Below are 25,222 nucleotides of genomic sequence, written 5' to 3' on the forward strand. Positions count from 1 at the left end.
CATTCATTCCTTGTATCAAGTCAAGTATAACAGTTTGCATAATTATGAATAAATAACATGAATTTAAACTATGGACGAAATTTATTAAAATTGTTTTATTAACCCAACAGCTAAACGAAGAAGGATGAATTGAGGCTCGTGTGAATCTTACTTTATCACTGTAACCAAATTAAGGTTGGATTTGGTTGCAGAATTTAATAAAAAGTTCTAATACATAAAATAGATAAGACCCGACAACTTAACCGGTTGGAATTCTTCAACAAATTCTCTAGTTCTCAACTCCTGTAGTTCCACGGATCTCACCCTGCAATAAATATAAGTAGAGAATATAAAGAATACTTCTGTATCAGGGTAAACCCTGTAATAAATATCAGTAGAGAATATATAAAGAATACTTCTGTATCAGGGTACACCCTGTAATAAATATAAATAGAAGAATGTATAAAAGATGTCTGTATCTGGGTACACCCTGTAATAAATATGAATAGAGAGTATAAAAAATATGGCTGTATCAAGGTACACCTTGCAATAAATATGAATAGAGAATATAAAAAATATGACTGAATCAGGGTACACCCTGTAATAAATATGAATAGAGAAAATAAAAATATGTCTGTATCAGAGTACAACCTGTAATAAATATGAATAGAAAATATAAAAAATATGTCTGTATCAGAGTACACCCTGTAATACATATGAATAGAGAATATGTGGAATATGTCTGTATTAGGGTACACCCTGTAATAAATATGAAAAGAGAATATGTAGAATATGTCTGTATCAGGGTACACCCTGTAATAAGTCTGAATAGAAGAATATGTAGAATATGTCTGTATCAGGGTACACCCTGTAATAAGTCTGAATAGAAGAATATGTAGAATATGTCTGTATCAGGGTACACCCTATAATAAGTCTGAATAGAAGAATATGTAGAATGTGTCTGTATCAGGGTACACCCTGTAATAAATATCACATAGCGATCCTCTTTTCTTTTAGTATAAAATCCTTAAGTAAAATGCTTTGACTGATTTCAATCAAGCAACATTTATGTATTAATACACGAAAAACCATCTACCCTCCTCATTAAACGAAATTTTTAAAAACTCAACATTTTGACAGATCTTTTTACTATCAAATTGACATTCTGAATACAAGCTCATTAAGGAATCATAAGGAAGTGAAATCTGCAAGAGACCCCATTGTGGGCCCCCCAGACCGCCCAGGCAGCAGGGTGCACTTCTTAGGATATGGAATAACCTTGCCACTTGATTTAAAAAGAAGTGCCTCGTTAGGCATATATCTTTTTCTGTTATACGTACTACTAAACTTTAAAACTGAAAAATCAATTATTTTGTAATGCTGCTCCTCGCTCTCTCTAGATTTAACTATGTAATCCCTGACTTATTGTAAACTTTCAAAACCTAGTAATATTCATCTTACTGTAAACGTTTTAATATTAATCAGGTGGGGATAATACCCAAATCAGCGAAAACTAATCTCCACCTAATCGCTATAATACATACATATAGTAAACAATATAAAAATAGTTGCAGCTTTTTACCTGTGACATTATAACTTGTATGTGAATTTCTAGCAATAAACCATATCTTATTTTATCTTATCTTATCTTACGGATAGAAGAATGTATAGCAAATATGTTTGTAACTACGATTTTCACTATTCAGTCTAAATGAATTCTTAACTTTCTTTATAAGAAAACAATTCTATAATATATATTTATCAACAAACCTTTGATCTCTCCTCATCCAACTCCCTCTTCGTCTTTTCTTCAAGATCTCTAATATCCTGCATAGTCATACCGTGCCACTTATCCATCCAGCAGAATACCTATACAAGGTTTTAAGTGCATTTTTAATTAGGTTATCTTAAACATACACCACCGTCATATAAACTAGTGTATTTGTGTAAACTACCTAGTGTGTGTTCACTGTAACGCCCAAATATAATAATCACATACACTCAACTCCCCCCCCCCCTCTTCTTGACATAAAGCTTTAACAGCTTAAAAGGTAAATCCCAAAAAAATTCCATCCTCATAATCACTGTTTTTTTAACAGCTATTTAATTCAATTTAAACGCTTAAAAAAATTTTGCTGGGAACAACCATTTTCTCTCAATGATTTCAAAGGTTTATTTTGTTATTCACCTTTCTTTACCTTTTTTTTTTGATGTAAATAAGTAAAATAATCCAAAACTCAAAAACATGGAAGAACAGGGACCATCTTTAATTAATATAAGCCACGTCCCTGAACTACCTACTGGCGGTTCAAATTTGAAACACCGTTTCAAAGTTAAAGATTAGGGAAGGATTTATATAGGTGATTCAAATTTGAACCGATGGTAGGCAGTTCTAATTGATTAAACCAAAATGAAGAATAAATAGTAGAGGATTAAAGTTACCTGTCTATGGAAGTTAAGGAAAAGTCTATGTTCTGTTGAATGAATAAAACTCTCCACTCTATCCTGTAGTCCCCACCTGTACAAATTATGCAATGTTAAATTTAGGTTAACTGAACAGTTCTAATGTAACTTGATGACGAATTAAATATTTCTGCAGCAAGATCTATTTCATAATATTCCTTAACTTTGTACTTTCACATTTATGTTTTCCTATCTTTATCTTGCTAAAGGAGCTGAAAGAAAATATATCAAAAATAAATAAGAATTATCTATAACAGTTCAACACGCTTATCGGGCAAATACATCCTTAATGAAATTTACTTCGAAATTAGAAGAAAAAACCCCGTAAAATATCAATTTGTATCATTAAGTCGGTATTTAACATCCCCCCATTTATATATTAAGTATATTTACCACTTGAACTGAATGGTAACAAGCTTGTACGCTGTCATGATCGGCTTCACGTCCTTCTACACAAGAATAAATTAGAAATGTGAATATTCAATGGACCGTTGTGATCCAACAATTAAAGTCCAAGGAGTTTCACGTCCGATTGATTTAATCTATTCCTAAAGAGAGCAACAATGAGGAATATATCGTGTTGAATTCTGTTAATTACTTCTGTATCTCTTCTCTCACAGAGAACCCACGGTTGGAAATTTACATTTTCGGAAGGAAAACATTTATGCTCGAACAGTGTCACTAAATGTTCGTAGAAAGGAACAACTTAATCAAACCACAATCATGATAGCATTGAAAATGAGATCCAACTTTATTTTATTTATGTATAGTATCGAGTGTACAAAACTACCCTATTCTAAATGAATTGTACCGTGAATACTGTATCTACCTGCCATTCCCCAGTAAGGGGTCCTCTGCCTGTTTTCTCAGATTTAAATAGGGTCGGATCCTCTTCCTTCTTATAGTCGTTAGCAAGTACAGTATCATTAGCGATATCTATCGGTACAACCTAGTAAATAAATCTGGTTAGCGAGTACAGTATTGTTAGCGCTATCTATCGGTACAAAATAACATAAAAATCAGAGGCGTATTCAGGGGGGGGGGGCTATAGGGGCTAAGCACCCCCTGGACCAGTGAAATCTATTGATTTCAGGGAGGGGGTACCTGATACCAACGGTTGCTGACCCCACCCCATGGAAAGAAAAAAAAATTAAGCCCCCATCCCCTGGACAAATTCCTGAATACGCCCCTGAAAAAAAATGTATTATCTTATGACACGTAATTTTTTAATTTGAATCACATCTAGATAGATAATAGTAAAACTAGATCAGTAATAAAATAGATGTTTGCCGAGTATTCAACACTTGTTCAAACATCAGGCGTCAGCAATATAAATCTACACTGTACAGTGTATTGTATATTTTATAGTGCATATTTATATATATATTAAATACATGTAAATTTAAATTATTTGAAAGGGAAACATCTCAAATATTTCTTTTATGTTGACATGTTTTAAATTCTTAGGTTGAATTAAAAACAATCAGTGCCTCAGTGCCTGATTAATCAGCTGATAAAATAGTTATAACCCTGAGATTTTGGCATTGGCGGCTTCAACTTTTTCATGACTGGGTCATAATTTTCCAGTGTGTAGTGTCTACTGTCTAGTGTCTATACCTGTCTCTGCTTTAGTTTCTTCCCATCCAATTCATGAACATTCTCCTGCTTTCCATCATCTCCCAGGTGGTAGGTCTCAATTATTATATAAAAATTGTCCTGAATTAATATATGAATTATTAACTCCCCTTAGCTTGTTAAGTCCCCTTGCCCCCCCCCCCCTCCTATCCTCATATAATATGTAAGAGTGGAGATTGTGAATATCTGAACCATAACTTCCGGTCCAACACTAAATATGTAAAAATCATCTAAACTTAAATTTGTTAAACTAGGCTTTATGGCATTGTGAGCCGTAAGTCTTGAATCCTAATCATATTATTAATCCCTGTATAGTGTATACATCACGATTGGGATTGATAGGATTAATAAATTAAATATTAACAAGTAAACAACCTACGATTGGGATAAAGATATTATAATTTAATCAACTGCATGAATATAGAAAAAATTATTCTGAGAAACCTTGACTCAGAGTAAATGGCTGAGTTAGTGAAAAGGATTATAGAAAAATAAATCCCTAGTTCTTTATATTCTATATATTAGGAAACCTTACCTAAACCAAACTAATACACCACCAGGAGGATTTATTAGGGGATACAGAATACAGATAAGACATAGGGATATAGTACTTACAAAATAGGGATCCTTCTCACTTTTCTAATCCTCTCTACAACTTCCATTTACTTGCTAATGCTATCAGCAATCCAGCAGATAACCCAGTAGTAAGATAGCTAGTGTACAATACCTTCATATATCCAGGGTTAGAGAGAACAGTTTTACAGTACGGATACGCGTTCCAGGCTTCCTCGTGGATCTCGAGGGAACCCTTGGGAGCAACCATTTTAATCCAACTAGGAACCTGAAACATTTTTCTTCAACACTGTTATATTTTCTTTCTTAATTGTTTTCAAATCAATCCTTTGGGAAACCGATTCTAACAAGCATGAGATGTACTATTAATTGATTGAACACCACTTTAATAAAAACAAAATTTAAGCAATTTAATTAATGTTTACCTTGCTGGCAAGGTGGTATATTTTATGAGTGTACTGTCCCTTTGTAAACTTTCCATTGAGCAGAGGAACATTCTCATAGGGTTCATTCTTAAGAACTTGAACTCCTTCTCCTCCTCCCGTCTCATTCTTACTCGCCTCGGCTACTGAGTAGAGTTGAGCAACCTAGATACAGGAGATACAGGTTCAGAACACCATGCACTGTACCAAGAATATATATTTCACATCTTCAATTTCATTGATAGCATACGTTTTTAAAGATGCGGAGGTCATTCTCTGTTATCGATCCAAATTAAATTTCCTTATTTAAAAACAAGCTGATCGAACATATGGTGAATAAATTGTGTCCAGAATAATTTGTCTACCGGACAGATCCAAGATCCGCGTCTGCGTTTAAAGTTTTAATGAAAAATAAGCTCTGGATAAGTTGAAAATTTTAAATACTTAAAATTACTTTTATCACCATAAGGATATATGTACAAAGGGATATTTTATCAAGGTGACAAAAGGTGTTTGATTACTGACTAGGGTGCCTGCAAAGTACATAATCGTATCTTAAACAAGATACAACAAAAATCTTGAATCAAGTATAATATAGAAACATTGATTGAAATTTGAAACTCATTAGAAGGCAGGTAGAAAGTAATTGTTCTGAGAAAGCACAAAGAAAACACTAATTAATCAAATAAAACTTTGTAAATTGAGAAGATAAAATATAGAAAAACAATGTGTGGTTTTTATCGTGTGGTTTTATCAACTTTTATTGATAATTTTTCCACATTTATTTTTAACAATTTATTTTAATTAAATTTTTTTACAAAATTTCACAAAAGCAGTGAATTTTTTCTTTAATCGTTGGATCTTCTTTTATCTGATCATACATCTTTTATCTGATCATACATCTGCTTACTGTTCTTCTCTTTTTTTATCTGATCATACATCTGTTTTCGGTTCATTTTTATCTGATCATACATCTGTTTTCTATTCTTCTCTTTTATCTGATCATGCATCTGTTTTCTGTTCTTTTTTATCTGATCATACATCTGTTTTCTATTCTTCTCTTTTATCTGATCATACATCTGTTTTCTGCTCTTCTCTTAGATCTACGCATTCTATCCTCTTGTAGAAAATTCTGAGGATATTCATTGTGTCAGAATTCCGCCTTGATAATGACAAATGGGATAAGTAAGGTTAGGAAAGGAGTGGATATTTCCAACAAAATAAATATTGATTCTTGTAAGTTCATCTCGGAATACGGCCTCGTCTACAACAATCTTTGCAGCCAGCAGAGTATACACCGGTATCATAGTGCATGGTGCACAACCAGTCAGGATTCTACTTTCTATGTTTCCATTTTCCTTGTTTCTTGCAAGAGGGAAGGGGATAAGGAAGAGAGAATCCTTCCCCCTCTCTGCACTAATATTTTATTGTTTTCCAAGTAGGGTGTACTGCCGTCTGCCATGTTATTCCACATAGGGTGCTGTTCAGTCACAAGAAACTGGAGAGAGCTGTATAAGAACCTGACTGTTCTAAGCTCCCTTGATGCTTACACATAGAACCAGATTAAATTGAAAGAATAAACGTCTCTCCGCAAGTCCTGATACTTAATAACAACTAATCAAGCTTGTTATTAAGGAGTATATAAAAAGCTGCCAGTAGCAAAATCTGGATCCAGCTAGGTAAAAAAAACTTCCATCCTCCAGGTTAATACAGCGTTTAACGATTAATGCAGGTCTTTAATGTTTCTTGCTAGTTCCGGTTTCTTGCTAGTTCCGTTTATTTTTTTTTTCATTAGTATGCAAGGGAGTATACTCCCTACACCCCTGGCTAAATTTTTCTAGTTTGCCCTTTTCTCTTTCACATTGTATCTCTAAGTACTCTTAGAAGCGCCGATCCAGAGCTAGTTGTTACTCCTCTGTAAGCTAGATGTATACCGTTTATCACCTTTACAGCTTTACAAAATCCCTCTTCAAAGAAATATTACATAATTTCAAATGATCCTCCTATAGTAGAGTGGCATGTCAGATTTACAACTACCAATACCTTAGTCTGATTATTAACGTCGGAAAAATCCATGTTTGTGCTTAAAATGATGCGCACAGTTATGTACATTGTAAACGTAACTTAAAAAATCAAATATTTTTAAAGAATCGATCGCAAATATTCTATGCCTAACTTTTTTTTAAAATTCGAATGAATCTGCCTCCAATAAGTAAATATTGGAGATCTTTTAATAAAAAAAAGTTACCAACAAATACAATTGGATAAAATAAGCTACCTTTATCATCCATGAACAGTTAAGATTTAAAGGGTATTCAAACATTCAACTCCACAACTGGAGGGTCACTTAAAATTACGTTTTGTCTCTCTACAATAGATATTTTAGAGAACTATTTTAGCGCTGTATGCAAAACCTCTAGAACATCAAGAAAATATCAACCCCTCTTTTATAATTGAAACAAAATATAGAGTTAATAAAACAAAAATTACTGAGTAAATTATTTATTTAAAAATTAAAATTTACTGAATGGATTTTTTATTTCTTAATATCTAGGAGAAAAAAAACTGTACCTGATATTCATCCACGGTCATTGGCAATGTGACTCGGTATTCTTTTATAATCATCTTAAGTTTCACAATGTATCTGAAAAAATCATAATTGCTTAGACAAAACATTTCAGGGGAACCGGTTTAGAAAACTTTATATCCATTACGTCGAGCAGGACGTTAATAGTTCAGAATTAGATCATGTAGACAGAAAAAACAGAATGGTAGGGGAATGGAACGGAAGAGAAAGTGAAGCTTCTTACCAGTAATTTTAACGCTCCGCAAACAAACTTTAAATCAAAATAATCCCATAGAAGATTAGAAAGATAAGTAAGAATTTCAAAGAAAATATTAACTTTGAACATAAAATCACAAGTGAGTCTTATTTACCCTCTTCCATAGTATTGCAATTGTATGGTCTGTCCTAGAGAACTATTTTTGGACCCCCCCCCCCTCCTATCAATTTTGTACATGTCCATTTATTTTTCAACAAATTTATTATTATTTATTTTTTTGTTATTAGGGTTAGGCTAGGTTAAGATACTTTCTGGGCCGAGCGCTGCGGCTAGAACGGGCTAGGGGGCCGAGCGCTGCATAGGTTAAGTTAAGACGCTTCCTGTCAGACCCATGTACAAAATTGATAGGAGGGGGGGGGGGAAGTTCAAAAATCGTTCTCTAGGAATATACACAATTGTAAAATTGGTTTGGGTAAGAAATTGCATTATATATTGTGTCTCTGTGTGTAAGTCTGAGAATTTTTGCTTCGGTTTAGAAATTGTTAGGAACTCCGCCAAAAAAAGAAGAATTCGGTGTAGACACACGTCTTATTCGATCCCGGTTCTAAAGCTGTTTCACGCCTGAACAAGTACGACTTATGCCGTAATCACTTATGATCACAACCGTGAAACCGCTTACGACCCTTAGATCGAATTTCGCCGTGCCATACCAGCAAATTCGTCATAATCTTTGAACTTAAAAATCCCTGATATTTGAGTAAAGGTGAAATTAAAACCGTGTCACGATAATTCTACTTAACTAAGCCACACTTTACCTGTTACCATAACACATCTGTTCAAAGGTTTAGACACACAATTTATCTCACCAGAAGCTGCCAAATTTAATTAAGAAGAGAGTATACAAAAGATGCTTCATAATATGAAGCGTAAAATATTCAGGACTAGGAAGATAATGTTCACAGGATAGGCATATTAAGAGGTTTAAAACTATACTTCGAACCTTCCTATCACATGACTCATCTGTGAATCAACACACAGTGAGTAGAGTATACTTGTACTCTCAATGCAGAACGGAGACTGGACGCGGCAAACTAACATTTGGGAATATAATTGCAGACATTAAACTCCTTTCACAATAACTACGAATTGGAAATGAAATTATTTACAATGAAGGTAGCATGGGTAGGATGCTTTGTCAGGGGCATATGCAGGTCATGCAGGGAGTGTCAACTGCCCCCACCCCAACCCCCCTGGAGAATTTAAAACTGTGATTTCTAATGAAGATTCCAGTATCCAAACAAGACAAATGAATTAGAAAACCTTATCAAGGTCCGTTTCTTTTAGAACTCACAAAGTCGTAATCTTCCGTACATTTTACGTATACGTTCACTTGCAACATTTTATCCTTTAGATATTTCCTTGGTTGGTTATCTCATGGTTTCAGATCTACTGCACTATGTAAACAGAAAATGTACTGTACGATTTTTTAAACCAGTTTGAAGTTTGAACAGTGAACAACGTACGCAAAACTGAAACAGAGTACAGTGTGTACGCATTTTATTTTAAACTTACAACTCCAGGGGCGGTATAACAATTTTCTAAAGCTGGGAGTTAAGTTTTGAAGAAAAGATATCCTTGTTTTACTATGAAAAAAAATATTGCGAATTATAAAAGAAAAAGGTATTCGAATAATGTAACCTATAAATTCCAGGAAGGTTCTTTTTTTTCTTGAGGGGACCGGAAGTGCCCCCTCCCCCCTCATGATATATTGTTTAGAATGAAGAAATTCCATGAAATTAAATGTTCTTATAGCATGGTTCTATAAATGCCATGCAATTATATGGTATACAAACCAATATGTAAAATTCTAATTAAATATTACCTCTGGCCTGCAATTTTACCAATCACAACTTAATCACGGTATAACTGAATTCTGATAAAGTTGAAGATTTTTGATTAAAATTTCCCGGATTTTATGAAAATTTTAGATATTTGTTCTTTACTCGAGCACTTTATAAAGTGTGTTTTAAGGGGTAATTTTCGAGAGATCATAATAAGGAATGATTTTGGATGGCAAGGTGAAAAAAGGCGGATGAGACTTCGTTCCGTTAAGTGAGAGAAGTTAAAATAAAGTTGAGAAGAAGAGAAAAAAAGATGAATATAAAGATTGAATAAGATAAGACTTGAATTGAATAAAGTTTGTATTTCTATTAGGCAATATTAGGTTTACAGTTTATTATCACGGATTTAATTTGAATTTTTTCATTGAAAACAGTGCATATGACGATCATGAGTCATGACGATATAGAAATAATTATGGACTAAATCAGATGATATCAGAGGTGGTAGGTGTTTCCTTATTTCTTCGGAATGTATGTACAGCCCCTCTCTTTGGTTTTTTATTTTATTCTTGTAATATTGTTCATTTTAATAATTTTATACTGCAATTAAACCCCCCTCCCCCTGCCTCTTCTTCCTAATACACCATAATTAAAAATATTGAGAAAACATTTCTAGTTCGAATTCAAAATAATTGTAATTATTAAAATACTTCTCGAAAAGTTATGTTTTCCAATCCATGATTTTTAAAGTTGAAAAATAAACTGAACACATGTTGATAATGATATCGATATCTAACGTTAGCTAGTTAGCTAATGTACAGGGCCTCTCAATGAGAATAAAACCAATACGCCCCTAAAAACTAAAGTTTCATGTTCTTATTAGTTTCGACTAGGAGTTTCGTCATTTTTTATCTTTAAAAGTTTTTGTATCAGATTAATATAAAAGGGAGGAGGGGGGGGGTCCCTGACTGATGCTGATGAACTGATAAGTTTAGTTTAGACCGAATTAACTGATTAGGGTAGAGCTATAGTTTAAGTCCAGAATGGCATGGGTTGACAATATTCAGCAACTCCTTGCAACCCTATCCTGTATCCTAGGGATCGTGTTTACAGTTCTCCTGGTTATCCTGGAGATAAGATCCAGGATCCGTATCTCTTATCAACATTCAACCAGGAAAACAATCTTACTTTATTTCTTTTAAAGAAACCACTTGAGAAAGAGAAAGTTTGTTTTCTGGTCAAATTGAACTACTATTATAATTATTATTATTCTTATCAAATTGACTTTAATAGAAATTTTTTGTCAAATCTTTTAGTTTCCAATTTAACGTTCCAATTTTCTACTCAAGAAATGTAGGATTAGAGAAAAAAAATACAGAGAAAGATAATCTGTTTAAAATCGTTTCTATCAAAGGAATTGAGTCTTTGCCACAAATCTTATTTTATAATCCCTATAACTTTGCCACCAAATGTCGTAGACCTTAGATATTTCAAACTGTTAATTCTGTCAGCTCAAATAATCTAAGTTTGAAACTTCAAAGGTTTACATTATTAGGTTGCAAAAATATAAGGATGAGAAAATTTAAGTTTGTGGCAAATACTAAAGTCCTTTGATATTTTTCTCTACTTGTTAATCGATAATCGATTAGGATAATCGATTAGGATATCAACAATTGGAGGATTTGTTTCTAGATTTATCATTCATGTTTACTATAACGATTATTTAAAATGAGTTTAGGGATTTTCTAGTTTTCTACATGGTCTTCCTGGATTTTCTAAAAATAATTTTTCAGGTAAATGAAATAAATCGAAATATATATTAATATAAAACTAAGAATTTAGTTTTAAAGATTAAGTTTCTCTCCTTTAGCGTAAAATTACATAGAGAACCATTTTGCATCGTGAGTTTGATAATAGAAATTTGTATTTTTATTTAAATAATATTATTTTGTTTCTTAAATTTAGTTTCTTTTTTAACGGAAAGGACGACAAGGATATGCTCATGCTCAAACCAATGATACAGAAATTACTTAACCTACAGTGGTAGACGGTTATATCAATAAAGACGACTTTTTTATTTCAATTTTGAATGTATGACAAGGTTTTTTTTCGAGTTACAAGTTTACTAGTAATCAAAGAGATGCTTTTTTATATTCCAACTTCTCTTGACTATTATGTTTATGTGATACATCCATGCTGTTTAATAGCTTGATATAAAAAAAATTGAAATCGAAAGTCGTCTTTATTGTATTGATATAATCGCCTACCACTGCATATGTAAAATAAAATATAAAATTTTAAAATTAATTAAATATCTTTATTCGTTTTTCATATATATGTTGCGTATAGCCGTACAAACAACCGATATGGGCTGAAATTTTTTTTTGAACACTCATGGGTAACACCCCCCAAAAAAATTCCAAAAATAATGTTTTCTAAAAAAAATTTTTATTTTTTTATTTCTTTTCACGGGCAACGAATTACAGAATTAGCCAAAGTTTGTTTTTATTTTATTTTCCTGGAGAATTGTCACGAAGATTTTGTGTAATGTGCAATTGTCGCAACTAATTTATGTCTAAATACAAATATCGTAGACCACATTTTGAAAATCTCAAGACCAGGTGTTTTCGATATTAGATGTTTAAGCTGGAATACTGTAATAATTGTGTTCATGAAAAAATGCCGCATGGATCGAAGACGATATCACAGTCGTTACTGGATGTTTATTGGGACACCCTGTAGTTCAAAGAAAATTTTAAAAGTCAAGAATCTACTGTTTTCAGTTTCTCAATCTTTTGTACATGATAACTTTAAACCGTAAACCTAACTAAAAAAGGTATATAATATTTGAACTATAACTGGCGGAGTGCAGTAATTAAATTAAATTAAATACAACTTCTCATATTTGATCTGATTACCCAATTTGGATTTGTATTTTGAATCTTGTAACTTTTTTTAAATCCAGGGTTTTCCTATTGTACTGAACCACCATATTGAATCATGGGTGCTTGGTGCCACTAGCTGTTATGTTGTCGTCTTCTTTGTCGAGGTAAATGTCTATCATTGTATATTCTAATTAATATCACTGTTGTCTCTCCTGTTTCTAAAGCAAAAAATCTGCAAATAATTTGTATAGAGAGTCCTAACTTAATAATTACTGCTATTTTTTTGAGAGAGATTTAATCATATCTTATTCACTCTTGACCAGACAACGCATTTAACATTTATAAGAAACCGTTAACAGTTATAAATCTGATGATATGCCACTTTTATAAATTTATGGTAATTAATGGAAGACGACATTAATGTTTAAATTGTAGATTTTGCCTCCGCAGAGCTGTTTCAGTCTTTGCCTACTGTGTGTGTGTGAATTAAGAGAAGTATCTCGTCGTAGTATCCTAGTTCTACTCTGTACTATTCTTCTAACCCAGATACTTTACTCAATACCAATCCTAAAACAAGCTGAGCATAAGGACTTCTATGGCACTCTCCACTGCTTTATCAAGTACGCTTAAGGTTTCCCTCATGTTTGTTATAGTCTCCTTCCTTCCTTCTGACCATGGATCAGTCATGATTAATCATGATCAACCATAGATCCACCATGATAAACCATGGATTAACCGCGTATATCAACTATGGATTTACAGGGGATTAACCATGATCACCATGATCTATCATGGATCCACCATGATCCAACATGATTAACTAAAGATTAACCATGATAAACCATGGATCAACCATGATAAACCATGGATCAACCATGATCAACCATGATCAACCATGATCAACCATGAACAACCATGATCAACCATGATCAACCATGATCAACCGTCCATGATTAACCATGATCAACCATGATCAACCATGATCAACCATGAACAACCATGATCAACCATGATCAACCATGATCAACCACGATCAACCATGATCAACCATGAACAACCATGATCAACCATGATCAACCATGGATCAACCATGAATCAACCATGGATGAACTATGGATCAAACATTGATCAACCATGGATCAACCATGATAAACCATGGATCAACCAAAGATCAACATTTATCAACTATGGATCAAACATTGATCAACCATGAATCAACCCTGATAAACCATAAATCAACCCTGATAAACCATAAATGAACCCTGATAAACCATAAATCAACCCTGATAAACCATAAATCAACCCTGATAAACCATGAATCAACCCTGATAAACCATAAATCAACCCTGATAAACCATAAATCAACCCTGATAAACCATAAATCAACCCTGATAAACCATGAATCAACCCTGATAAACCATAAATCAACCCTGATAAACCATAAATCAACCATCTTATTTTAGTGAGGAATGGAGTAAAGAAATGTCATATACCTCGTATATACTTGTTTATGGAATTATATTTCTCCTTCTTCCGACCATCTTATTCTCTGTGTTAACCTGCATTAATATAAGGTAACAAAGGATTTTTATTTGAATACAAAGAAGAGATATTATATTAATATAAAACATACAACGGTGTCCCAGTTAACATGAAAAATTCTTTCTTTATAGAAAAAATTCATGTTAGAATATTTAATGTCGTTTCATTGAAATATATTGCGGTATTTGTGAAACTAATTTTACAGCTATAATTCTTTCAAAAAAAAATTTCGTATTTTTGGCTATTTTTCTCAGCTTTCAAATGTTTAATCTAGGTTACAGATTTAAGGGAGTGACCGACAATGTATGGTAGTTGAGCTGAGAATGTAGTATTGTGGAGAAATTTTTTAGGATTCATTTGAGACAGTTAAAACGTTTAAATATTGTATAATTACTGAGTTTGAGCGAAAAGTCGACTTTCAAAATCATCCATTTGGGTTGTTGCATTTTGAGAATCGATTCTTTTTTAAAGTACTAGCCTTATAGGGCGCTTCGCGCCCATCTTCTAAGTTAATTGTGAACATGTTCTCTTTGTGTACATCGTAAAACAAAACAAAAAAAATTCGCGGATTTTCACAAAAAATTTCGTGGATTTTCAAAATTTTCAAAAATTTAATGAAGATCGAATTTTGGTGGAGACAAATATTTGAAATTTTGATCATTTATAAACCTTCCCTGTGTTCACGTGATGTCCCACAAAAAATTTGGGCCCGATCGGTTCAGCCGTTTTGACGTTTATTGGATACAAACAAACAGACAGACAAGCCAAATTTATATATAGATTAAATAGCGACGACGAAATATGTATCGAAAATTCTACAGTAAACTAATTAGATGTTTAGGAACATATTTCTCAATAGAAATTTGTCAATAAATAAATGTTAGAATTAATTATTTCGTTTTCATCATTATATTGAATTTCTTATTCTTTATGAATTTGTTAGAAGATTTCTACAAATTTTTAAATGTCGTCTTTTCGAAATAAATTCCAGAAAATCTACAGAAAATGTTTGTGAATAATGAAAGGTTATAGAAACTAATAACTGAAGATTACATGTTTTCGATGATAAAAGTTAATTTTTATTCTCTCAATCTGTTCATAAACAACTTATTAGTTTACTGTAGAATTTTGTTACGTTTTTTTTTCGACTTAATTTAATAATATAAAAAAATTTATTCTCAAAACGTAGCCACCCAAAAGTACGATTTTGAACTTCGACTTTGCGCTCAAGCTTAGTAATTATACATCATTAAAACGTTTTATATGTCTCAAATAAATCCTAAAAATTGTCTCCAAAATACAAAATTCTCGGTTCAACTACCATACATTGCCGGTCACTCCCTTTAAGTACTTATAATTTTTGCAAATGCTTCTGTGCATTTTTGTAATTAGAGGAGTTAAAAGCCAAATATTAAAATATAATTTTGTTTATTTTGAATTTGGTAAAAAAGTTCTAGGATTTAATATTTTAATATTTTTAAAAATAAATTCCAAGGCTGATTATAAAATATGTTTAATCTTGGTTAAGTTTTTGCATGCTGCTAATTCCAGTCTTGATATGTAATCTAGGATTGGGACAAGAAGCAGACAAATCTAGAATATTCTGCAGTATTCTAAATTATGAAATTTAATCTTATTAAAATCATTATGTAAAATCTTTTCAACCGGTTTCTCATGTTAGAGAAAAGCGAAATGCAGTATTACAATGCTTTTTGTTAAAAAATATATAAATATTTTTACATTAAACTAGGCTTTAAAAGGCGTTTTCAAATGTTTAAAAAGACTTTGAAAAAATATCCTTCGGGGTAACCATGAGTTCCGTCAAAAAATGTCATCCAATTTGGTTTAGCCGTTTGGTCTGCTAGCTATAATATAACGAACAAACATATATAATATAATGAGCAATTAGAACACTATTAGAAAAACAGTAAACAGACAATTTAAAAATGGGATTAAACGGATCTGATTACACTCCTCATACTCTAATTTTCTAATTCTTTAATCTTTGCAACCTGAAGAAGTAAAACTCTAATATTTCAATCTTTGAATTCTGGTAGATCAAACAGTCAAAGTTTAACATAAAAAATGTTTACACCATCAGAAGATTCGGGATAAATAAAATAACTTTTCTTGAGGTTTAAATGTTTCCACAACATGGATATCGAGATCAAGTGTTGTAGATTCGCGCTATTCCACACAAAAGTTTGGACTTCACGTTGCCAACATATAGGGATTAGAAAATTAGAGTTCGAGGTGAGTGATTAGTCCTTCGATTTCAAAATTAGATTATTCTTTTTCAGGAGAGGAAAGAAAGACCTGTTCCTGAATATAGTTGTTTTAAGCTTTCTTCTCGCAATCATTCCTCGTCTTGTCGTTGAACTTATCTGGGTATTTGATAAAGAGTAAGTAGGGTTGTTAATCTACTTTATATCTATAAAGGGAGAGACTGGCTGAACATGGTAGTTGAGCTGATAGTGCAGTATTGTAGCGAAATATTTCAGGATTCATTTAAGACATATGAGTTTTTTTTTAGTTTTTACGGTGTATAATTGTTCTGCAAGAGTGCAAATTCAATCCTTAAAATCTTCCCGAATTGTTCATTCTGGAGGGATGATTTTGAGAATTGGGTTTTTAAGAATCATTCAATAACGTTTTTGAAAAAAAAGTAATTTAAAATTCTACAGAACAAAGAATGATGAGCAGTATTGTTATTCTTTGGTCTTGAAAAAGAATGAGTAGGATTGTTATTCTTTGGTCTTGAACAAAGATTAAGTAGGATTATTATTCTCTGGTCTTGAACAAAGATTAAGTAGGATTATTATTATCTAGTCTTGAACAAAGATTGGGTAGGATTATTATTCTCTGGTCTTGAACAAAGAGGGAGTGGGATTATTATTCTCTAGTCTTGAACAAAGATTGAGTAGGATTGTTATTCTCTGGTCTTGAACAAAGATTAAGTAGGATTATTATTATCTAGTCTTGAACAAAGATTGGATAGGATTATTATTCTCAAGTCTTCAAAAAAGAGTTAGTAGGATTATTATTCTCTAATTTTGAACAAAGATTGGGTAGGATTATTATTCTCTAGTCTTGATAAAGATTGAGGATGATTATCATCTAGTCTTGAACAAAGATTGAGAATTATTATTCTCTAATCTTATCTTGAACAAAGATTGAGTAGGATTATTACTCTTTGGTCTTGAGCAAAGATTGGGTAGGATTATTATTATCTAGTCTTGAACAAACATTGAGTGGGATTATTATTCTCTGGTCTTGAACAAAGATTGGGTAGGATTATTATTCTCCAGTCTTGTACAAACATTGAGTGGGATTATTATTCTCTGGTCTTGAACAAAGATTGGGTAGGATTATTATTCTCTGGTCTTGAACAAAGATTGAGTGGGATTATTATTATCTAGTTTTGAACAAAGATTGAGTGGGATTATTATTATCTAGTTTTGAACAAAGATTAAGTAGGATTATTATTATCTAGTCTTGAACAAAGATTAAGTGGGATTATTATTCTCTGGTCTTGAACAAAGATTGGGTAGGATTATTATTCTCCAGTCTTTTACAAACATTGAGTGGGATTATTATTCTCTGGTCTTGAACAAAGATTGGGTAGGATTATTATTATCTATTCTTGTACAAACATTGAGTGGGATTATTATTATCTAGTCTTGAACAAACATTGAGTGGGATTATTATTCTCTGGTCTTGAACAAAGATTGGGTAGGATTATTATTCTCCAGTCTTGTACAAAGATTGAGTGGGATTATTATTATCCAGTCTTGTACAAACATTGAGTGGGATTATTATTCTCTGGTCTTGAACAAACATTGAGTGGGATTATTATTCTCTGGTCTTGAACAAAGAATTTGGGTTCTAAAAAACAGAAAATATTTGCTTTTTACAAAATGATTATAAATCTTCTTTGTTACTTGGCTAAAATTACCGATGATATCCATCATTCGCATAATTTGTTTTTTTTCTTTTAATTAAAGTATTTTACTTGAAACTCTGTGTGAAATCCAGTATTCTAATCAGTCTCTGTTGTATGCAATAAGATTTCTAGAAAAAACCAGACTTTGGAACTAATTGAAGATAATGCTTAGGTTTTAAAAAATGTAATCAATCTAACAAAGTCTAATTGTACTTTCCAATGTCCGGTATACTTCCCTATATCCAGTATACTTCTCTATATTCAGTATACTTTTTTATATACAGGATACTTTCCAATATTCAGTATACTTTCTTATATACAGTATACTTTCCAATATTCAGTATACTTTCCAATATTCAGTATACTTCCCTATATCCAGTATACTTCTCTATATTCAGTATACTTTTTTATATACAGGATACTTTCCAATATTCAGTATACTTCTCTTTATCCAGTATACTTTCTTTTATCCAGTATACTTTCTTTTATCCAGTATACTTCCCTATATCCAATATACTTCCTTATATCCAGTATACTTCCTTATATCCAATATATTTCTCTATATCTAGTATACTATATCCAGTATATTTCGCTTATCCGCTCAAGCTTACTTATATCCCGTAAAGGAACTCATACACCCCTCAAACTCTAGTTTTTTAATTCTTAAATCTTTAAACCTAATCATGTAAAATTGTAAACTTTAATATTTCAAATATCTACTGCTTACGACATCAGTGTCCGAATTTAATTAATTTAAGCCGCGTCTCGAATCACCCAAAAACCGGTTTCAATAGAGCGTCTGCTTAACCTGGAAAAACTTAATACAATTTTAAGTGGAACCAAACGTATTTGAGCCGTGGTTTAGATTTAAGCCGCTGCTCAAATTCTTTAAATTCGGCCTCAGGTTAAAAAAATATAAGCATTAAAACAGTTCAAGGGTAGAAATCAGTGCCTTTATAGGGTTTAAGTGCAGTATTTCATGAATATTTGGCCTTGTACAGAATTAAACTTATATCTGTTTAGTGAAGTTTTCAAGATTGCAGTATTGAAAACAGTTTGTTTATGTTTATCTAGTTCGTATTGAAGGTGCTTGTTCCAGAATAAATATGAATATTATGTTACAGGCAACTGCATTGTGGGACAATTCAAGGCTAAACGCAATCTATAATGCACTTACCCTCCATCCCTCTAATATTTGATAAATTTACAACTTTTATAAATAAATGTAGATACTGCAGCTTTTGTAATACTAAAAGCTAAACCAAAGCAGCACTGAGTTTGTTTTGATTACTCCCAGAAACTAGAGTATCTACACCACAATTGTGTAAAACATTATTTTGTCTTTTTGATATTTTTACTCAGTGCTGCTTACTGCTCAGAACAAAGCTTAGCCTAAGCAGAACAGTTTTTGTTTTAATTCTGCCCCAAAATGGCAGTACTTTGTATTTGTAAACAAAACTATGTAGAAGTTTCTTAGACTGTGCTTTGTTTATATTCTTACCAAAAACTGCAGTACACATTATGTAAACAAAGATAACTTCCTTAGTTTTATTAGATATAAGGATTCCCGGTGTATCTTCCTTGGTTTTAATAGATAAGAAGGTTCCTGTTGTATCTACCTTAGTTTTTAAGATAAGAGGGTTCCTGTTGTACCTACCTTTGTTTATTAGCTAAGAGGGTTCCTGATGTATCTTCCTTGAATTTATTAGATAAGAGGGTTCCTGGTGTAACTTCCTTAGTTTTATCATAGAAGAAGGTTCTTGTTATATCTTTCTTGGTTTATTAGATAAGAGGGTTCCTACTCTCACTTCCTTGATGTTATTAGATAAGAAGGTTCCAGTTATATCTTCCTTGGTTCACTAGATGAGAGAGTTCCCGGTGTATCTTCCTTGGTTTTATTAGATAAGAGGGTTCCTTTCCTAATGTATCTTTCTAGGTTTTTTAGAAAAGATGGTTCTAAATATATGTATTTTCCTTGGTCATGTTAGAAAATAGGGTTCCTGGTGTATATTCCTTGGTTTTATTAGATTAGAGGGTTCCCAATGTATTTTACTTGGTTTTATTAGGAAAGAGGTTTCCTGATGTATCTTCCTTGGATTTGCTGGATAATGCAAACATCTGCCAATCTTCTTCCATGATGTTCTTTTATTCGCTTTTAATATTAAAAATTTATTATTTTAGTCTAGCTGGGTTCCATCAGCTCTGGATACCTGTTCACTATTTATCCATTTATAGACTCTGCACTATTCCTCCTCTTCTCCTTCTTAACCCTTCTGTTCTAGCCAGGTCAATTATTATTATTATGATTATTATCATTATTATCATTATTATTTTTATTATTACTGTTATCAATTTTTATCATTGTGATTAACTACTCCAGGTATAAGGGTCTCCTAGGAAGAGAAGGGTTCAGGTACAGATATTGTACAGAAAACCAGACCCTGGTCCCTCTACCCTCGGAGCTAAACCCTGAACCTGAACCTAAACCTGTCCTGGAGCAGGATTGTGGTAACCAGGAGGAATCTGAACCTGTTCAAGTGTTGAAAACTGAACCCCGACCGTCAGATCAGCTTATCTCCATTGATCAATGAAAACTTTTCTGGTTCAAATATTTTGTGATGATCAATATCAAATTAAATCATAACTAAATAAAACTCCATCTTCAACACTTAAGTCTCATGTTGTGAGAAGAACCATGTATATCCAGGGGTGGTCAGAAAACCCCAAGAAATCCGTATTTTTTGCTGATCCAGGGAAGGGACTCCCCTCTACGCCTCTGTTTCTTTAGTTTATGTTCATTTGTATCCGACCTATATTATTTAAGATTCACAATGGATTAAAACCTAAGTCTGGAAAGCTAAATACTCTCTGAACTGTCTCATGTATTTATAGTTGTATGAATGCATGCACTATGTAGACGTTATTTTAGAATGATCTTTTAGCACCGATTAACCTATAAAATTTCCTGTACTATATTTAATGCAATGAGTCTGACTCATGACGAAGGACCAAGGTTGGATAGATAGATTTCAGAATATAGATGGGATTGTTTGTTGTCTGTTAGAAAAGGTTTGTTGTCTGTTAGAAAAGGTTTGTTGTCTGTTAGACAAGGTTTGTTGTCTGTTAGACAAGGTTTTTTGTCTGTTAGACAAGGTTTGTTGTATGCCAGACAAGGTTTGTTGTATGCTAGACAAGGTTTGTTGTCTGCAAGACAAGGTTTGGTGTCTGCTTGACAAGGTTTGTTGTCTGCTTGACAAGGTTTGTTGTCTGCTTGACAAGGTTTTTTGTCTGCTTGACAAGGTTTGTTGTATGCTAGACAAGATTTGGTGTCATCTCGACAAGGTTTGTTATCTGCTAGACAAGGTTTGTTATCTGCTAGACAAGGTTTGTTATCTGCTAGACAAGGTTTGTTGTCTGCTTGACAAGGTTTGTTGTCTGGTAGACAAGGTTTGTTGTCTGTTAGACAAGGTTTGTTTGCTGCTTGAAAAGTATTTTTGTCTGTTAGACAAGGTTTGTTGTATTTTAGAAAAGGTTTGTTGTCTGCTTGACAAGGTTTGTTGTCTACTTGACAAGGTTTGTTGTATGCTAGACAAGGTTTGTTGTCTGCTTGACAAGATCTGTTGTATGCTAGACAAGGTTTGTTGTCTGCTTGACAAGGTTTGTTGTATGCTAGACAAGGTTTGTTGTCTGCTTGACAAGGTTTGTTATCTGCTTGACAAGGTTTGTTGTCTGCTTGACAAGGTTTGTTGTATGCTAGATAAGGTTTATTGTATGCTAGACAAGGTTTGTTGTATGCTAGACAAGGTTTGTTGTATGCTAGACAAGTTTGTTGTCTGCTTGACAAGGTTTGTTATCTGCTTGACAAGGTTTGTTGTATGCTAGACAAGGTTTGTTGTCTGCTTGACAAGGTTTGTTATCTGGTTGACAAGGTTTGTTATTTGCTTGACAAGGTTTGTTGTATGCTTGACAAGGTTTGTTGTATGCTAGACAAGGTTTGTTATCTGCTAGACAATGTTTATTGTATGCTAGACAAGGTTTGTTGTCTGCTTGACAAGGTTTGTTGTATGCTAGACAAGGTTTGTTGTCTGCTTGACAAGGTTTGTTTTATGCCAGACAAGGTTTGTTGTCTGCTAGACAAGGTTTGTTGTCTGCTTGACAAGGTTTGTTATCTGCTAGACAAGGTGTGCTGTATGCTAGACAAGGTTTGTTGTATGCTAGACAAGGTTTGTTGTCTGATTGACAAGGTTTGTTATCTGCTTGACAAGTTTTGTTGTTTGCTTGACAAGGTTTGTTGTATGCTAGACAAGGTTTGGTGTCTGCTAGACAAGGTTCGTTGTCATCTCGACAAGGTTTGTTATCTGCTAGACAAGGTTTTTTGTCTGCTTGACAAGGTTTGTTGTCTGTTAGACAAGGTTTGTTGGCTGCTTGAAAAGTATTTTTGTCTGTTAGACAAGGTTTGTTGTATTTTAGAAAAGGTTTGTTGTCTGCTTGACAAGGTTTGTTGTAGGGGGCTATAGGGCCCATAAAGATTTTATGAGCAGGCAATAATTTGGATTTATTTTCATGTGGTGTAATTATAAGATTAGGAAATCTAAAAACTGATTTTCAAATTCGATTATCAAATATATTTTTTGTGCCCAGGGAGCCCAGGACACAGAATTCAGAATCGAAATACGCACTTTTATAATAATTTTAGCATTTTAAATACCAATCAATCTTTTTTCTTCGTCCTAATCCTTTACGCTTCTTCCTCCTCATCCTTCCCTCTTATCCTCCTCATCTTTCCTTTTTTTTATTGTCTTCTTCCATCTTCTTCCTTGTCAATCTTTTTTCTTCTTCCTTGTCATCCTTCCTTCTTCTCCTTCATCCTCTTCTTCTTCCCCTCTTCTTCCTTCTCATTCTTCGATCTTCTCCCTTTTCAACCTTTCCTCTTCTTCCTCTTCGTCCTTTCCTCTTCTTCCTTCTAGGCTTCCCTCTTCTTCCTTCTCATCCTTCCCTCTTTTTCCTACTCATCCTTACCTCTTCTTCCTTGCCATTCTTACCTATTCTTCCTACTCATCCCTATTTCTTCTCCTGATTGCCATTCATCCAATAGTAATCCTTCCATATTCTCTTTTGTAATTCTAACCTCTTTCCTTTCTTAATTTCTTTTTTTTTGGTCATACATTCTCCCTCTGTTTATCATTTTTTCACTTGTCGTCGCTACCACTACTCCCTTGTCATCTTCCCCATCTTCTTGCCCTCCTCTCATCTTATTCCTTGTCATCCGACCCTTATCTTTCTTGTAAATATTTCTTTTCATCCTTCTACTTCCGTATCCTCCTTCCTTCTATTTCCTTATCTTTCTTCTACTTCCTTATCTTCCTTCCTTCTATTTCCTTATCTTCCTCCCTTCTACTTCCTTATCTTTCTATCTTCTACTTCCTTATCTTCCTTCCTTCTATTTTCTTATCTTCCTCCCTTCTACTTCCTTATCTTCCTCCCTTCTACTTCCTTATCTTCCTTCCTTATACTTCCTTATCTTTCTATCTTCTACTTCCTTATCTACCTTCCTTCTATTTCCTTATCTTCCTTCCTTCTACTTCCTTATCTTCCATCCTTCTACCTACTTATCTTCCTTCCTTCTACTTCCTTATGTTCTTTCCTTCTATTTCCTTATCTTACTTCCTTCTACATCCTTATCTGCCTTCCTTCTACTTCCTTATCTTCCATCCTTCTACCTACTTATCTTCCTTCTACTTCTTTATCTTCCTTCCTTCTACTTCCTTATCTTCCTTCTACTTCCTTATCTTTCTTTCTTCTACGTAATGGTATTTCTTTCTTTAAGTTCCTTATCTTCTTTTCTATTCTTCCTTCCACTCTCTTGTAATGTTTCCTTTACTTCTTTCTCATTGTAAGGAGAGGGGGTATTATCTATAGCCCCCCCCTTTTAAAGTCAAGCCCCTCCCCCCCTCTTAAGGTCATGTATAAAAGTAGGCTAATCCTGCCGATTGTAAATAGATAGTTTTCATCTAGGCTGACTAGTGTCTACAGTGTAAAATCTAACAAATGTTTGACAGTTGACACTTTCATAGTATTTCAATTTTAATTGGCAAATAGGTCGTAAACACACTTTTATTGGCAAAAATAAAACAGGTTCCAGGAAACAAATTCCTGTAAATTTTGTAAATTTTAAACTTTTTATTCTAGTTTTTGACCGCCTTCCTTGAACCTCCTTCAGCATCTTTCAGGGATTTATATTTTATTTCAAATTAATTTTTTTTTCTCCCCCTCGTTATCCCCATATCCTCAAAATGATATATATCCCTAACATGAAAGGGAGTTTATACGCATAGCTTCAATTTGATTTAGAGGAAAGGGTACAAAACAAAGACAAAAATCTGCTTGATAAAATCCCTTTTTATTACATTTTATTATTATATTTAAAGTTTATATGCATTCTGTCGACATGCTTTACATTTAAGGCCTTTTTCTGAAAGGGGGTTACTGGATGCCTCTTATCCTCGGGATTTAACTATCTTCAGATTCTCAAGCCTTTTTACTTCTAGTGTAAGATTGAATCGAAAGAAATGAATCTTTGCCACAAACTCTAGTTTTCTTATACCTATTTCTTTGCGATGCAATGTCGTAGACCTTTGTTATTTTTATGACTTCTGTTAGATAGAAAATCTATGGTTAACACCATTAGGCTGCAGTAGATATTAGTTTGTGGGAAAGACTCAATAGTCAATTCCTTTCCAAGTTAACTTTTCCAAAAATCGTCCAAATATGCTCAAAAATCATGTGGGCATAGTTGAAGTTCATCATTACAATTTTATCTTTATTTAATTGATCTAAATTTTCAAATAAAAAGCGAAGGTATTTCAATCATGTGCTTGGACAAAGGTTTCAAGGGATACTGGGTGTAAAGTATTTATTCAAAACATATCTACTTGATTTATCAATTTTATCAATCAAATTTTATTTGTTTGAAAAAGTCCTGCCGTAAAACCCTCACATCCCTGAAACTATTCCGCATATGATGTCCTAATTTTCAAAGAAAAATGCTTAGAAATTTTGATTGATCCGCATTCAACATCCTTAAAAGTAATCTTATTTATATAACTAATATAACTGAAAGAAAATCAATTACTTCTCCCCTTGACCCCCTCCCCCT

At 33.0% G+C, this 25,222-nt stretch overlaps 2 protein-coding genes across 4 annotated transcripts; one reads left to right on the forward strand and one right to left on the reverse strand.

The window, feature by feature from the left end:
- Positions 1-62: 62 nt before the first annotated feature.
- LOC111700554 (phosphatidylinositol transfer protein alpha isoform) lies at positions 63-9,809 on the reverse strand. Of its 3 annotated transcripts, none has more exons than XM_023471513.1 (10): positions 9,738-9,809; positions 7,644-7,716; positions 5,076-5,237; positions 4,805-4,918; positions 4,060-4,158; positions 3,272-3,391; positions 2,836-2,891; positions 2,422-2,497; positions 1,750-1,848; positions 63-304 (listed from the first exon to the last, which is right to left on the reverse strand). In XM_023471513.1, the coding sequence occupies exons 2-10, from the start codon at positions 7,695-7,697 to the stop codon at positions 269-271; spliced, it is 816 nt and encodes a 271-aa protein (XP_023327281.1). In that variant the 5' UTR covers positions 7,698-7,716; positions 9,738-9,809; the 3' UTR covers positions 63-268. The 3 variants fall into 3 exon arrangements, with proteins under 3 accessions (XP_023327281.1, XP_023327279.1, XP_023327280.1); XM_023471511.1 differs by lacking the exon at positions 9,738-9,809 and adding an exon at positions 8,856-8,968; XM_023471512.1 differs by lacking the exon at positions 9,738-9,809 and adding an exon at positions 8,671-8,702.
- Positions 9,810-10,697: 888 nt separating this feature from the next.
- Positions 10,698-20,739, forward strand: LOC111700545 (uncharacterized). Its single transcript, XM_023471503.1, has 8 exons — positions 10,698-10,870; positions 11,435-11,489; positions 12,662-12,745; positions 13,017-13,201; positions 14,045-14,155; positions 16,424-16,525; positions 20,248-20,352; positions 20,447-20,739. Exons 1-8 carry the CDS (start codon positions 10,740-10,742, stop codon positions 20,655-20,657), a joined length of 984 nt encoding a protein of 327 aa, XP_023327271.1. The 5' UTR covers positions 10,698-10,739; the 3' UTR covers positions 20,658-20,739.
- Positions 20,740-25,222: the final 4,483 nt, after the last annotated feature.

This window comes from Eurytemora carolleeae, unplaced genomic scaffold (genome assembly GCF_000591075.1).
Source record: "Eurytemora carolleeae unplaced genomic scaffold, Eaff_2.0 scaffold385, whole genome shotgun sequence".
In the NCBI taxonomy this organism is placed as follows: Eukaryota; Metazoa; Arthropoda; class Copepoda; order Calanoida; family Temoridae; genus Eurytemora; species Eurytemora carolleeae.

Bases quoted from the DNA above. Each gene is read 5' to 3' on its own strand.
- LOC111700554 (XM_023471511.1), bottom strand. From the start codon at position 8,953: ATGTTAGTTTGCCGCGTCCAGTCTCCGTTCTGCATTGAGAGTACAAGT. The intron at 4,919-5,075 runs GTAAACATTAAT...AAAATGTTTCAG, and splicing joins TATACCACCTTGCCAGCAAG to GTTCCTAGTTGGATTAAAAT. The intron at 305-1,749 runs GTTTGTTGATAA...TATTTATTGCAG, and splicing joins TGGATGAGGAGAGATCAAAG to GGTGAGATCCGTGGAACTAC.
- LOC111700545 (XM_023471503.1), top strand. From the start codon at position 10,740: ATGGCATGGGTTGACAATATTCAGCAACTCCTTGCAACCCTATCCTGT. The intron at 14,156-16,423 runs GTAACAAAGGAT...ATTCTTTTTCAG, and splicing joins TTAACCTGCATTAATATAAG to GAGAGGAAAGAAAGACCTGT. The intron at 20,353-20,446 runs GTCAATTATTAT...TAACTACTCCAG, and splicing joins AACCCTTCTGTTCTAGCCAG to GTATAAGGGTCTCCTAGGAA.